This window comes from Phocoena phocoena, chromosome 5, assembly GCF_963924675.1.
Source record: "Phocoena phocoena chromosome 5, mPhoPho1.1, whole genome shotgun sequence".
In the NCBI taxonomy this organism is placed as follows: Eukaryota; Metazoa; Chordata; class Mammalia; order Artiodactyla; family Phocoenidae; genus Phocoena; species Phocoena phocoena.
In genome coordinates this window covers 76,271,514-76,285,955 of record NC_089223.1, presented here as the reverse complement: position 1 = coordinate 76,285,955, position 14,442 = coordinate 76,271,514, and the positions used below count along the sequence as shown (strand labels likewise).

The following is a 14,442-nucleotide window of genomic DNA, read 5'->3' as shown; positions in this document are numbered from 1 at the left end:
CTCTACGAGTCAGTAGATTTGTTATAAAAACCAAGATCCTAAAGGAAGAAAACTTGGAAGACCGTTGTTAATCTTAAGACTGCTGATGTGGATTGTGTATTTGATTGTGCTCATAAAAGTTCCCCAGTTGTTATTTATTTTAGCTGGCTTAGATGTGGGACTATATCTAAATTTAAGGTACTTGCCCCAGAGACGGAAGATTCTGAGCTATATAGCACGTCATTGGTCTGGTAGTGCAGGCCACTCCCCAGGATCCCTGCAAAGAATGCCTTGACATTGATTCTGATAGATGCCATCAGTTTTTATTCAGCTATAAATGTTCATATATTGAAAGGAAGTCTTACTGTCTAAACCAAAGAAACTTCAAATTTACTTTGTTTTTGGAAATGTCATTTCTGTTTAAAAATATGTCTTAGTTATAGCGCAATCTTATTTTATTTAAAAAAAAATTTTTTTTTTGCCTGCGTTGGGTCTTCATTGCTGCGCAAAGGCTTTTCTCTAGTTGCGGAGAGTGGGGGCTACTCTTCGTTGCGGTGCGCGGGCTTCTCACTGCGGTGCCTTCTCTTGTTGCGGAGCACGGGCTCTAGGCGCGCGGGCTTCAGTAGTTGTGGCTCGTGGGCTCTAGAGCGCAGGCTCAGTAGCTGTGGCGCACGGGCTTAGTTGCTCTGTGGCATGTGGGATCTTCCCGGACCAGGGCTCGAACCCGTGTCGCCTGCACTGGCAGGCGGATTCTTAACCACTGCGCCACCAGGGAAGCCCCTGTAGCGCAATGTTAGATCTTTATGTTTTCTGTAGTGGTGAATTGCATGGGTAGACTGCATATTTTTTAAATCAGACATTTCACAGGACTATTCTTCCATAGCACTGCGTCGATACATGTACTCCTCCCCCTAAGAAGTTCAGATTTCAAAGAAGTGATCTGTTCTCCAGTTTATCTTACCAGCCCCTACAGCCAGACTTGAGGAGGCAGCATCTGTCCTTTTCAGTTGCGTGGAGCTGCCCTGAACCAGGAGCAGTGCGAAGTTGAGGGAGCAGTGTGGCCCTGGGCTCTCTGGGAGTGGCTGCCTGCAGGGCTGCACCCAGCCGGGCGCCAGGTCTGCTCACGTGATGGTCTCGCAGCATCTCCGGGGCTGACCCAGCCAGCCGGTGCTTGGGTGTCTCCCTTATGCCATCCACAAACCACCCTGGGACACGTCCAGCCTGTGCTCAGTGGCTTGTTTCTTAATGGCTTTCACTTCTCATCCCCCTAAACCACCCAGAGAGGCACAGGCTGGGAATTCTCCCTCTCACCTGCTTCTGTCCTCCTTGACTTGATGGAAAGTACAGCTTCTTTGTCCCTTCCATTCTCCTGCAGCACCCCCAGAAAAAAAAAGAGAATATTGACAGTTGCCTCTAATTAGATTTATGCTCCCATCTTTTAAAATTACATTTCTTCTTACATTATTATTCCAGTTGTTAGGTAACTTTCCCCAATTTAGTCACCCAACATTTAGTTATTAGGGCTGTGCTTGAGCCCCAGGACATTTGAGTCTCTTTCTGAATGGCTTCAACTCTGGGGAAGGTGGAGCCAGGGCTGGGCTGGGCTGGGCTGGGCTGGGGGCCCACTTGCCCTCCCTCTTCCTGTGCACCGTAGGTGTGGGGATTGTTAACATTCGCCAACCATTCTAAGGGAAAAAATGGCAAGAACTAGAAAATAACCCTGATAGAGTTCTTTGAATTCTTCAGAGGGAAAAAATTTTTTATTCCATTATTATGCTAAAATTCAGTATACTTGTTAAGTGTTTAATAATGTACTTTTGCAATGGTGCAGGCTTTTTACAGTTTTTAGAGATCTTTTAATTCAACCCCTTATTTCAAAGCAGAGGAAACAGGGGCGTTTTCTTCACTTAACAGCAGCAGAGATTAGGATAGAGTGTTTATACACATCTTTGTTTTACTCATAAAAATATGTGTTTTAGTAATAACTCCTTTGAAATCCAGAGAATTCCTGAAAAAATAGACTAATGAACTTTTCTTTTTCACAGTTTCAACTTTTGAGGTATGTTTGAATTTAATATATTTTTGGAGTGAAAAACAGATTTATCTGAACCTGTGACAAAATTTTAGCAGTAGTTTAGTATATATAATATATGTATATTTACATATATATTTACATATTTACTTATTATTTGCTATATTGTCTTGACAGCCCTGTCTGAAATACCAGGATCTTATAATTTGGGGTTGCATTTCCCACAGTCCTGCTCTTCGATGTGTGTGAAGGGGAATGGAGTGCCATTTCATCAGAATCTGGTCCGGCTTAACTTTCTGCTTTTCTGTGTTTTCCCAGATATGATCTTTCTTCAGGGATCAGAGGTCATATTTAAAGTGGCTTTAAGTCTGTTGGGAAGCCATAAGCCCTTGATTCTGCAACATGAAAACCTAGAAACTATAGTTGACTTTATAAAAAGCACGCTACCCAACCTGGGCTTGGTGCAGATGGAAAAGACCATCAGTCAGGTATGGTTCAGTCTGGACCTTCCAAATGTTCCAGCGATTCTGGATATGCAGAAGCTGAATTTCCATTTTTTTTTTTTTTGAGGAGGAGCAGTTTCCTACCACTTTGTGTGTCCTGAGCAGCAATGCTCAGCTCGTGGGGGGCACATCTCGAATCCCTGTTCCATGATCAGACGTGTGTCTGCGCGTGCGTGTGCTGAGAGTGTGTAGGTGTGATAACCAGCACAAACTATCGGTAGTTTCTTACAATTAAAAGGCGTTTGTTCTTCTGAAATACATACATTTTTATTCAACGTAGGCTTTTGTAAAATGAGTGCTTTGATTTTTGTGCTGAAATGGCATTAATTGGAATTTTCTAAAAATTTAACTTGTTGATATGAAGTTGTGATAAAGAGTGTATGTTCCATAACTTTGTTCTGGAGAGCGTGTGTGTGTGTGTTTTATAGAGTTCAGTCCCACATTCATCTGTGGTTCTAGTCCCTCTGATTTCTGTATGCAGTAGAACTGCATTGCATGTATGCATGTATCACTCTCTGAAATGTTAGGGGTTGAGGGTGAGGTGATCCTGGAATTGCAGCTCGACCAGTTGTTAATGGCCTGGCTTAGGAGTGGGAGCAGATTTTGACTGTGTATCAGGAAGAATTTTCCAGTAATGATTGCTGACCATGCAGGACTCAGCTGCCTGACAGCGGGTGAGGTCACCCTTGGAAGTGTCCGGAGGCTGGATGGCGAGTGCTCCAGAAGGTGCCCAGTGCAGAGATCCCACAGACTCAGCAGTCGGGGCCTCTCGTTAGCCTAGAACTTACCTCACCTGAAAATGTAATGAAAACATAGAGCAATTGGGTAAAAGCAAATAGTGAAATAAAGCCGTGATTATTTTTTTTTGTGGTACGCGGGCCTCTCACTGTTGTGGCCTCTCCTGTTGCGGAGCACAGGCTCCGGATGCGCAGGCTCAGTGGCCATGGCTCACGGGCCCAGCCACTCCGCGGCATGTGGGATCTTCCCGGACCGCGGCACAAACCCGTGTCCCCTGCATCGGCAGGCGGACTCTCAACCACTGCACCACCAGGGAAGCCCAAAGCCGTGTTTTAAAAAATCCTTCTTCTGAGGGTTTCTGATAGTCTGAGAGTGGTGGGTTGCACGCAGTTGCAGCAGTTTGTGGTTCATTTGCTGCCCCTCCTTAGGTGCTGAGCCCAGAAAAGGAGGCAAGTCTGGGCTGGAAGAGGGAGACGGTTTCGCCTGGGTGCCACTTCGGGTCTCTGCACATTTCATTTGCCTACGTGAAGGAGCAGCTCTTTTCGTCTCTGCACTTTCTTCTTCAGTTAATTGAGAGGCTTTTACTTCCCTGGCGCCTTCCTCTCAGTGTGAATAGCTCTGGCTTGTTGACGCCCTGCTTTTTGCCAGGTTCTTTGTGACTCTGCATATGCACACATGGTTTCATTCAGTCATGACTGAATTCCTGAGAGGACAAGTGGTTTTAACCCACGAGCAACCTAGGGTTCAAAGTGGTTGATTAGCTGGCCCACAGTCATGCTGCCGAGAAGTGGGAAAGTAGGGTTTCAGACTCAGGCCCTCTCACTTCAAAGCTTTCGCAGCTACTCAGCTCCACCAAGTGCCTGCGGGTGTCATTTAATCAGAGATTTTCTGGACTCTACCTGTGTATTAAGACTGAATTCTCCACCCTTTGATTCTTTACTTTCTGACACTTCCATGCATTTCCTCCCTTTTAGAGCTTTCATTGCACATACCTATGTTTTTTGGCTGCAGGGGAGAATGCAAGAGCCTTGGTTCCCTAAAGCCAAGTCTGTGCCAGTGAGTGCCCTGACCTGCTGCCTGGGGCCTGGCTAAAAGGCAGGCAGCCTCACCCACGTGGTTACCTTCTGGATATGGAGCACCAGAAAAAAAAAACCCATTTTCCTCCCCTCGTCTGTAAAGGATACCTGCTGAGGGTGTGAAGGTGCTCTTTAATGTTGGGAGAATAGAAATGGACACAGTGTGGAGAGAGGACAGTTGGGTGTGTGCCTCAGTTGTTTGAGGCATCCGTTTTGAACTTGGCATGCTTTATTCCATTGGCTCCTTAACAACTCTGGGGCCCGGAGGGAGTAAACGCCCAGCACCCTGTACGAGGTGGCAGAGCCAAGAGTGTAACGTGCTCTGGGGCACCAGAGCCCATCCTGTGTAGAAAAGTAGTGTGTAACCAGTAACTGCAAGAGTGGTGGGAGCTCCAGTGGGGCTGTGCAGGGGCTGCAGGAGCGGGCTGTGCAGGGACTGAGCAGTCAGTGGGGAGTGGGGACCGGGGAGCGGAGGGAGTTGAGTTCAGCTGGGCCTTTTCCGCAGAGGGCCAGGGAGGAAGTGTTGCAGGCTTTGTGGACCGTAAAGTCACGTGAGGTCAGCTCAGCCTCTGCAGCATGAAGGCCACCAGAGCCAGTATTTGTCAGAATGAAGCGGCCGTGTTGCAGTAAAGCTTTATTTGCAAAGCATGTGGCGGGACAGCCTTGGTCCACGGGCTGTAGTCAGCTAACCCCCCATTATAGTACATGCGAAGGCACGGGAGCGAGAGAGAAGTTCTAGGTGCCGGTTCAGCTTTCCCCGGGGTGGGGGGGCGGGAGGCGCGGGGATTGGAAGTAGGGACACAGCATCTGCATCTGAGGTCCAGGTTTTCAGCCTGCCACAGGTCTCACTGGGAAACAAGACTCAAGGCCCGGCAACTCTCCGCCCTCCTTCCCTCCAACGTGTTCCATCTGGAACTTGACCTCTGCAGGCTGTCAAGCTTTTTGCCTGCTCGCTGCCCCCTCCCATCCCCTCCCTGCAGAGGGTGCTCTAGTCTCAAGTTCTACTCAGAGCCGGGCGGCCTGAGGGGCAGCGTGATTTCTCTGCAGCCTTGGAGAGCCCACAGGGTGGAAGTGACATTGCGTTCTTTGCGTGCTGCTGTCCTGTGTGTGGAAGGATGGAGCTGGGCTGGACCTCTGTGATAGCCAGGCTCCATTTCATTAAATACCGTCTCCGTGGAAGCCTCAGCTCGAGCCGCTGGGACACAGTCTGCATCCAGGGTGGGGAGAGTCCCCAAGGACAGGGCCCTGGAGCTCCCACTCAGCACAGCCAGGCTGGGAGCCGCCACCGAGGGGCAGGCCCAGAGTTGACAGAGTCCAGGGCGTGGAGACAAGGGTCTCTGAGGCTCTGTGGCAGCTCCTCAGCGTGACTTAACTGTCAGTTGAACGTGAGCCATAAAAATCGCCTCACAAGAAGGGGGAAGCCCTGGGAATAAACAGAAAGGAAGAGGAGGGAGGTCAGGGGTGTCATCTCATCACAGCAAGTGCCGTGTGCCTGTGCAGCCTCAGGTCAGTGTAAGGAAGAGAGCAGGTGAAGGGGGGCTTTGGAGGACGGGGCAAATAGCCTATTTTCAGCGTCCTTTGGGCCCTGCTCCAAGTGCGGTCCCAGACCAGCACCATCATATAGGAACTTACGCAGAATCTGGGCCCCCCACTCCAGACCCGCTGAGTCAGAATCTGCATTTCAGCAAGATGCCCAGGAGATACGTGCGCGCGCGCACACACACACGCACACACACACGGGCACGTTGGAAAGCTCTGCTGTGAGCGACTTTATTGTAAGCACACCAGACAAGCCTGTGTTCTAGTTGAGCTTGTAGGAGAGAAACCAGAATCTTAACAACGTTCCTTTGTTCAAAAGATGCTCTTCAGAACCACAGTGGTGAGACTGCCCCTTCTGCCTTGGGAGGAGCCCTTACTGCTTGAGCAGCTTGCACTATTGAAAATTAGTTTTTTAAAAGGCCAGTCAGTGCCGTACCAAGAGGGTGGGGTACGGCAGGGAGGAGTACTTTACTACTGACATTGTTTAGAATTGCTTGCATGTGGTGATAATAAAAAGCAGACCAACTTTTAGTTGGGTTTATTTTTGTTTTTAAATTCACCACAGACACTGCACCCCCTTATTTTTGATACCCAGGCAGAGGCTCCCCCATCCAGCTCTTGGTATGCCACTGAGACCACCAGGCTGGGGGGACGGGTCTGGGGGTGGGGAGGGTGGAAAGTATGTGACTAGTTCTGCAGCCATCAGGGTTGATGGCTTCATTACAGAGTGTCCACAGACAGCAAAGAGAAACACTAAGTCTCCAAGAGCAGGCGCGCCAGGAACAGAAACGAGTTCTCTAAAGGAGGAGACTCGTCTAGCAAGCAGATATCTGGGAAAATATTCAGCTTCGTGCATAATTTAAACTTAAATAACATATAATGCTTTACCTTCCTAGAATAACAAAATGAAACATTTTAATCCCAATACCCAGTGCCAAGGGTATACTGTATCTGGCACATTCTTACGTTGCTAATGGCATTGTATGTGGATTATTCCCGTTTGGGAAGCAATTTGGCAATATGTATCACGAGCCAATAAAATATTTGTACCCTTTGACTCAGTAATCCCATTTCTTGGAATGTATGCTTAGGAAATAATCCAAAATATGGGAAAAGCCGTACATATGAGGATGTTTAAAGTTGTCGTTTATAACAAAAACTTACAAGTAACTGGATATCCAGCATTTGATGACTGGATTAACATGGTTATTGATACGTCGAGTTGGTAGAATACCATGAAGCCATGTATAATTACGGTTATGAAGAATATACAGCAACGTGAGAAAGCGTCATTTGAGGACCAGGGCGCTCCTGTCACCGCCAGCCATATGCTGCCATGGTCGGGAATAAATTCCCAGGCACGACTGCAAGGGCTGTGTGTGTGCTTTGGCAGCCAGGAGGGTAATGATGCAGTTAAGCAGAGATGATTGTGACCCAGGATGGTTCCTGGGGATTAACGTAGGCCTCGGCAAGCACTCCGCTCTGTGCACGGTTGAGAGCCATTAACCATACTGCTCATCAATCTGGATCAAAGGCCAGAGGTTTTGTCCCCAGGTTTTCCAGGTTAGGAGCTCATTTAAAAACCTCTGTGGAAGAAAAAATGTGTGTGACATTTATCCCGCACCGTGTTTATAATTACACACTAATGCCACAGCAGTCTCGGTTTTAATGTGTGTGGCCTTTACTCTGAGCTGTTCAGAAGTTCCATGGTGTGACGTCCTTTGTCATTTTGCTGCAGCACAAGGTTGGATGGGGAGGGGTTTTGTGACAGCTGTGTGGAGGCAGATCCCTTAGCTAAGTTAGGGCACCAACGCAGCTTGCCAGGCCTGTGTCTCGTGATTCCCCACAGCTATGCTGTCAGGTGGGTGTTACCCACCTCCATGTGGTGGAGGCCAGGAACCGAGGCCAGGAAAGGTCAAGTAGCTTGCTCAGGGTCATTCAGGGAGTCGCCAGCCGAGCCCCCATTCAAGGGCTGACTGAAAGCTTCTGAGTCAGTTTTCTTGACTGTAGAATAGAGATGATAATCCCTGCCAGCTCACGGTCGCTCTGAGGGACAGCAGAGAATCAGATCAACGCAGTCAACTGCACACACAAACACGCACGCACGCACGCACGTCACAAATACAGTGTGTATTACTTTTTTGGCCTATAGTGACGTTTGTGCCCAATTAGTATTAGCCATTGAATTAAATTGAAAACCAGGAAGCTGAAAAATTAATCTCAAGGAAGAGAAAATAAGATTGGAAGAGAAAGTAAGATTTCTGGGAATGGTGAGAAAGTAAACATGGTTTTTGAAACTTGATTTCAGGAAAGATGGGACTCATTCGTGTTTGAATGCTAACAGGGTACCATCAAGGGCAGTGAGTTTTTCACTGATTTTAACTGTGTTGGAATTTCTTTCTTAAGGAGATGCTGTGAAGAGTTAGTTTCTGCTCTTATAAAGACTCATTTCATTCTTTAGATGTGTGTTCTGATCTGGCTTTTTTAATGTGGTGACTGAATTCTCAAATCCACACTGGGGCGTCACGCCTGGGGCTTCACGCCTGGGGCAGCAGCAGCCTCTGTCTTCTGACGCCTCATCGTCCCAGCTTCCATCCAGCTCACTTCACTCATCGAGAGAAAGTACAGATATGAACAGCTCACTCACTTCTGCACTTTGGGGTTGTTTTTCACACGAGTGGTTTCTTTTTCATGACTGTTACTATTATGGAAAGGAAGGCAACTCAGGCATTGTTTTGTATTCACTCATCTATGTGGGTGACATTTGGGTTTTGGCTCATTTCTGCATATTTTGTGTGCAGAATAGGGTTTTTTAGTAAATCAGTTCCATTACTTAGCTGTTCTTGTAACTCTGAAAATCCAACTGAACTATCATTAAACTTTGACCTGGTGACTGAGCAAATGGGGTTGTGATTCTTCTGTTTTGTTTCATTCTCTCTTTGACCCATAGTTGTGAATCTAATCTAATAGAATTTTCAGAGAAAAATGATCTAAGTACTGAAATAAGAAGTAAAAATAAACTCACATAAGCATTTTAAAAAAGAAGGCTTTGGCTTTTGAAAAATAAGTATCGGAGACCTACACTTGCTGTTACCTTTGGTTTATTTCCAAATGCTTCTTTTTTTAAAATATATTATTTATTTAATTTATTTTTGGCTGCATTGGGTCTTGGTTGTGGCACACGAGATCTTTGTTGTGGCACACGGGATCTTTCGTTGTGGCACATGGGCTCTTCATTGTGGTGCGTGGGCTTCTCTCTAGCTGTGGCGTGCGGGTTTTCTCTCTCTAGTTGTGGCGCATGGACTCCAGAGCGCGTGGGCTTCTGTAGTTTGCGTCACACAGGCTCCCTAGTTGAGCCGTGCCAGCTCAATAGTTGAGGTGGGCGGGCTTAGTTGCCCCGTGGCTGTGGGACCTTATTTCCCCAACCAGGGATCAGACCCACATCCCCTGCATTGTAAGGCAGATTCTTTACCACTGGACCACCAGGGAAGACCCCCAAATGCTTCTTAAATCCTCTCTTCCCAAGTAAAATTATTCCCTTCTCAGTGCAGAGAGTTTTCCTTGTTTATCACTGATAGAATCAGGCACAGAGTAGGTGCTTCGTGGACACCCGTCGACGTCGTGTGTGTGTGTGTGTGTGTGTGTGTGTGTGTGTGTGTGTGTGTGTGTGTGTGTGTGATTTTTCTCATTTTCAGTGCCTGATGACTTTTCTGTGTGTCACAGGTGTTTGTGATGGACATCTCTAAACAGTTACAAGCTTATGAAGTTGAGTACCATGTGCTTCAGGAAGAACTTATCGATTCCTCTCCTCTCAGTGACAACCAAAGAATGGACAGATTAGAGAAAACCAACAGCAGCTTACGCAAACAGAACCTTGACCTCCTTGAACAACTGCAGGTAGGGCATATTTACAAGGTAGCCTCCCGAACCTTGAGTGTATGGTAGTTCATTAACTCACCAGAGGCACCGGCGGGCTGGGTTTTCCCATGGCCGCAGGCCCTTATTCTTCTGGTTGTTTGTAGTTGCGATCAAAGGTAGCCCAGGAGAATTGTTCCTTTCTGTTAGGAAGCAGACAGATTATCCTTTGCTAAGGTCAGACTGTCCTGGAACTTTCTGAGAGGCTCTTTCTGCACTTAACCCTTTCAGGAGACAGACCCAGAGCTGGACTTGGGTTCAGGGTGCCGTCGCACTATTAGCCGAATAGCCAGCGATTGCGCTTTGAGTCATGACGAGACGGTCAAAGGCATGAGCTTTCAGGAGCGAAACCAGCTAGGTCCTCGGAGTGATATCGAGTGAGGAAAGTGCCACAGAATCTCCCTAACAGAGTAAACCAGAGCCTGTGATCAGGATTCGTGAGTCCCTGGTGCCAATGCAAAAATTCAGTTCAGGAAGGGACACAGTTCTCCCCTCTGGAAGCTTCCGTCTTACCATGGATAAATGCGGATGAGGACATACAGTAAGTAGAAAGGCAAACCCAGACCTGCATGCAGGAGGGAGAGATGGAGCTAGCACAGAGGCGCAGTCCAGAGACCCAGATCTTGCTAGGTCCAGTGTCACCCATACTGTCACCTGCTCTGCTCTGATTCCCTCATCTGTGCGACAGGGACAAAAAGATGCCTTTTTGTTGGGGTAGGGGGTAGCACTCCTCTAACAATCAGATAGAATAAACTAACCATACAGTCTGCTTTTTAAATGTCAATATGGGTGGTAAAGCTGTCATTATTAACGAATTGTGTGTGGAGGGGGGGAAGGGGGTGTTTTAAAAAATTATTTTTGAGCTTGCTGTGGAGAAAACTTTATATTTTTTCCAAAATATGTATTCTGTGGTATTCCTGGTCTGTCCTGAGAATAAGCTTTCCATCCTGATCTTAGCCTCTTAGTTTTCTCTATAGAAAGTTGCTGCTTTGCAGACACAAGCTTGGCAGTGATGGGAGAAAGGCCAGCATTTGGAGCTTAATAAATCAACCCCTGTCTAAAATGTATTCCCCCCAGCAGGGATTTTTACCCCAGTAGAAACCTAGTAGATATTCGCTGTAGAGGAACAAAGAGAAGTCTGTCCTTACCCAGGCCTGCCAGTCACATTCCGAAAGTTAGCTCTTTTTTCCTCTAAGATTGAGCTGTCCTAACTTGAAAGTATGCCTGAGTACGATTTCTGCAGGGTGTCTTAGCTGTAACCTGAAGGGGAGGTGCCGGGGAACGGAGAGCCTTATCTTGCATGTAAGGGTCTGCAGTGTAGGTGGTAATTTTAAATGCCTTCCAAACAAACAGTAGGTCCCTGAAGTATGGCAGGATGGAAACATTTCTAACAAAGCCCAGATTTGAAGTTGAAGCATGTGTCTCGTTAGGATACTGCGCAAATAAAAGGTGCATTTTATTAGGCTGATGCCATGTGGGTTTTTTGTGATGAAGAGGGGAAGTAATTTTGCGCTGCTCCTGTGATACTGTACCCCTTTTGTGAAGAGAGGGAGTTGTGAAAAGCTGCTCAGACATCTCCGTCCTCAAGAAACGCATCAAGAGGTAATTGGTAACAACAGATGTCCTCCTTGGAATGATCTTTCTCTTGACCACGTGGCTCTGTGCTTCTGGACGTATCATTCAAGACTAGAGCTTATGCCGCGGTTCCAGCTGTGCTGGGTGCCAGAGGCCACCAAAATTTGTAAGACGCTGCTGCTCTCAAAGAGTTGGGCTAGGGATTGTGGTGTGTCCGTTTGTGGGTGCCTGCATATAGTTTTCTCATTGCCCTCTGAGTCATGTGGAATTACTTTCAGCCAGACCACATAAGTTCTGTGAGACTCACACCTCTTTTCCCTTTTTTCTTTTTTTTTTTTAAATAGTTTTCAGAGTCCAGGGATAGCTGTTCAATGCAATACTTAATTTTCCAACATAAATCTTTGCTTTTTTGCCCAAGTATCAAAATTGACCTGTTTCCTGGCTTTGTTCCATTCATACAGTTGTTGGACATACCAAAGCCCCATCTATTTTCTTGTTAAACACTTAAGAATGTCATCTAGCCGCTGGAGACTAAACTGTCTTAGCTCTTCTGTCCAGCAGCATACTTACGACGATCGCTTAGACATGTCTGATGTTGCCAAATGCTAAGGGACGTGCATTTTTTGGAATAATCCACTACCAGTCATTGAGTGCCCGTGAGCCGGGTGCTTTGGGAGGCCAGACCCACATGCAGGGTGAGGTGTGTTTTCTTCTGTGAGACAGCTTCAGTCTCACCGAGGAGGAGACCTGACGTTCGTGCTGGCCGGTAAATGACCATGCACATCAGCTCACTGCTAAGCTGAGAGGTGCCCCTGGGAGTGCTGTGGCCTTCAGAAGGAGTGGTCCCTGGAAGGGATGAGGTGGGACCCGTCCCAGGCCTTGACCGTGGGGAGGAGTGTGAGGGTCGGAGAGAACTGCTTGGACATACCCACTCAGCGTGACCGCCCCCTGCCCGGTAAGCCGGCAAACTTAGGATCTCAGTCCTTTCTTCTTTCTGTTTAGAGTGTTCCAGTGTCACAGCCAGACCTAGGCTTTGAGTCATAGAATTGTCTAGCACAAGTGTTGTCTTGTTCAAGAAGCTGTTTCCCTTGTTTTGAAAACGAGAGAAAAAATATGTACTGTTGTTCCCACCTAAAATCTACGGGGACACGTAGACGGCCGGTCAGATGAGCGAGCCACTGCAGTGCCTTACTGACCCCGGGCCCGAGCACTCGAGAATGCAGCGGAGAGCTGGAATTGGCCAGGAGGCCCGGGGACAGCAACGTAGGAGGCTGCTTTTCTCAGGAAACTCCTCCGCTTCACTGGGGCCAACTCACTGGTTGCCTGGGAAGCCAGCCCGAGGGGACTAGAGAGAAGAGGAGGGTCCGTTGCAAGAGAGAAGCACCTGGAAGGTCGGCCTGACACTGATTGTGTGCTGAGGATGCGGACGGGTGGGAGTGGGGACACTGCTGGCGTCTGTGGCCAGTGAGGCCATGCACGTGACCCTCTTAGCAGAGCTCGGCCACCCTGAGCGCTCCACACACGTTCCCGGGGAAATGCCCGTCCTTGGTACTGTTAAAGGTTCAGAGTAGAGAGCTGTTACTACGTGGGCCTTCACATAGAAACCATTTTGATGGTCTGTCTGAAATCAGTTTGTACCTGTAAATACATGTATTTGTCAAAGTGGGCCGGACTGTGCTGCAGTAACAACGCTCCAGACCCCAGGGCTCAGCACCGCAGACCCTCTGCCTTGTCTCCACGAAGCATTCTCAGGCCGTTTCACAGCTGTCCTCCTGTAGCGGGTGACTCGGGAATCGGGCTCCCTCTGCACTGGGAAGCCGCCATCTCCACAGGTGGCTTCCAGAGTAACCACGACAGGGGAAGAGGGTGCTGGAGGATCTCGGGGCGGCCCAGCCCACCTGCGAGGAGTCTTCCACTGTGGCCAGAACTGAGAGTAAACGTGGAGAGGTGTGTCTCTGCCAGAACAGGGCTCCAGAGTGCCTTCGAGAATGGACAGTGGAGTGCAGAGTGGATCTCCCATGTTCTCCCCGGGCAGTTCCATTCTCATTTCTTTTATTCTCTAGGTGGCTAATGGGAGGATCCAGAGCCTGGAAGCCACCGTTGAGAAGCTCCTGACCAGTGAAAGCAAGCTGAAGCAAGCGACCCTGGCCTTGGAGCTGGAGAGGTCAGCCCTGCTGCGGACAGTGGAGCGGCTCCAGGGGCAGACGGCAGAGCTGGGCGGCCCAGAGCCTGACCCCGTACCACCCGAGCCTGCGGGCCACTGACGGCCGGAGCCCAGCCCCCGCCAGAGCACAGCTCCAGAACCGGCTCACCACCGCCCTGACACTGTCCAGGCCTTACTTGAGAGATGAAGATGCCGGAGGGAGAACGGAGCGTGAAGCGTGCTTCTCAGGGAGGAGACTGGCTTGCCAGCGCGCGGATTCTTCTGAACTAAGATTCGCAGTGCAGGGGGGCGAACGTCCTGGTGGTGTTGTCGTCGTTTAGGTTCTAATACGTCCCCTCTCCGGTCCCGGTTACTGTACTCAGTAGATTTAGATGGCATGGACTTGAAATAAAGCACCTTTGTGTTTCTTTATCGTTTCCTTCTTCAGTATCACTGTGTCTGTAAAGGGCATTCATAATACTGTGGGATTTCAGAAGCCGGCGAGGCTGGAGGTGATGATTCCTCTGGCCAACATGTGGCCCTTCGTTCTTCCAAGGAGGGTTTGTGTGACTTACACCTTCAGTGTCACCAGCAGGGGTGCGGTTGGCCCGTGACCATTCTTGTTGTGGAAGCCCCGATTACCACTGGGAAAAATCGGAAGCGATTTATTTAAACTTGACATCTTATATTTGATCACTGTGCTTGGTATTTAATGAAGTTTGTCTTTTAAGAAGAATAGTTTTCATATACTTTTTGCTTAGCCCTTAAGTATTGATCACAGTCATTGTAGATAAACGTTTTATGGGAAAATCACCTATTTTTAGACTCTGCCAGGTATTGCTAGCGTGCGGCCTGCAGTTGTAGAGTCTGAGAGGTTTACTTTGTTGTGGTGTTTCATATCCATATTTCAGAATCGTGTATTCATTTTTGCTGTCGTGTGAT

General features: G+C 48.2%; 1 protein-coding gene across 1 annotated transcript in view; it reads left to right on the top strand.

The window, feature by feature from the left end:
* TBC1D1 (TBC1 domain family member 1) overlaps positions 1 to 13,946 on the top strand; it is a 216,450-nt gene extending 202,504 nt beyond the window's left edge. Inside the window, exons 17-19 of the mRNA XM_065878294.1 lie at positions 2,330 to 2,499; positions 9,591 to 9,764; positions 13,421 to 13,946. Of these exons, the coding sequence (XP_065734366.1) occupies positions 2,330 to 2,499; positions 9,591 to 9,764; positions 13,421 to 13,621 (545 nt within the window). The 3' untranslated portion in view covers positions 13,622 to 13,946. The remainder of the gene's footprint in view (positions 1 to 2,329; positions 2,500 to 9,590; positions 9,765 to 13,420) is intronic.
* The last annotated feature ends 496 nt before the right edge of the window (positions 13,947 to 14,442 follow it).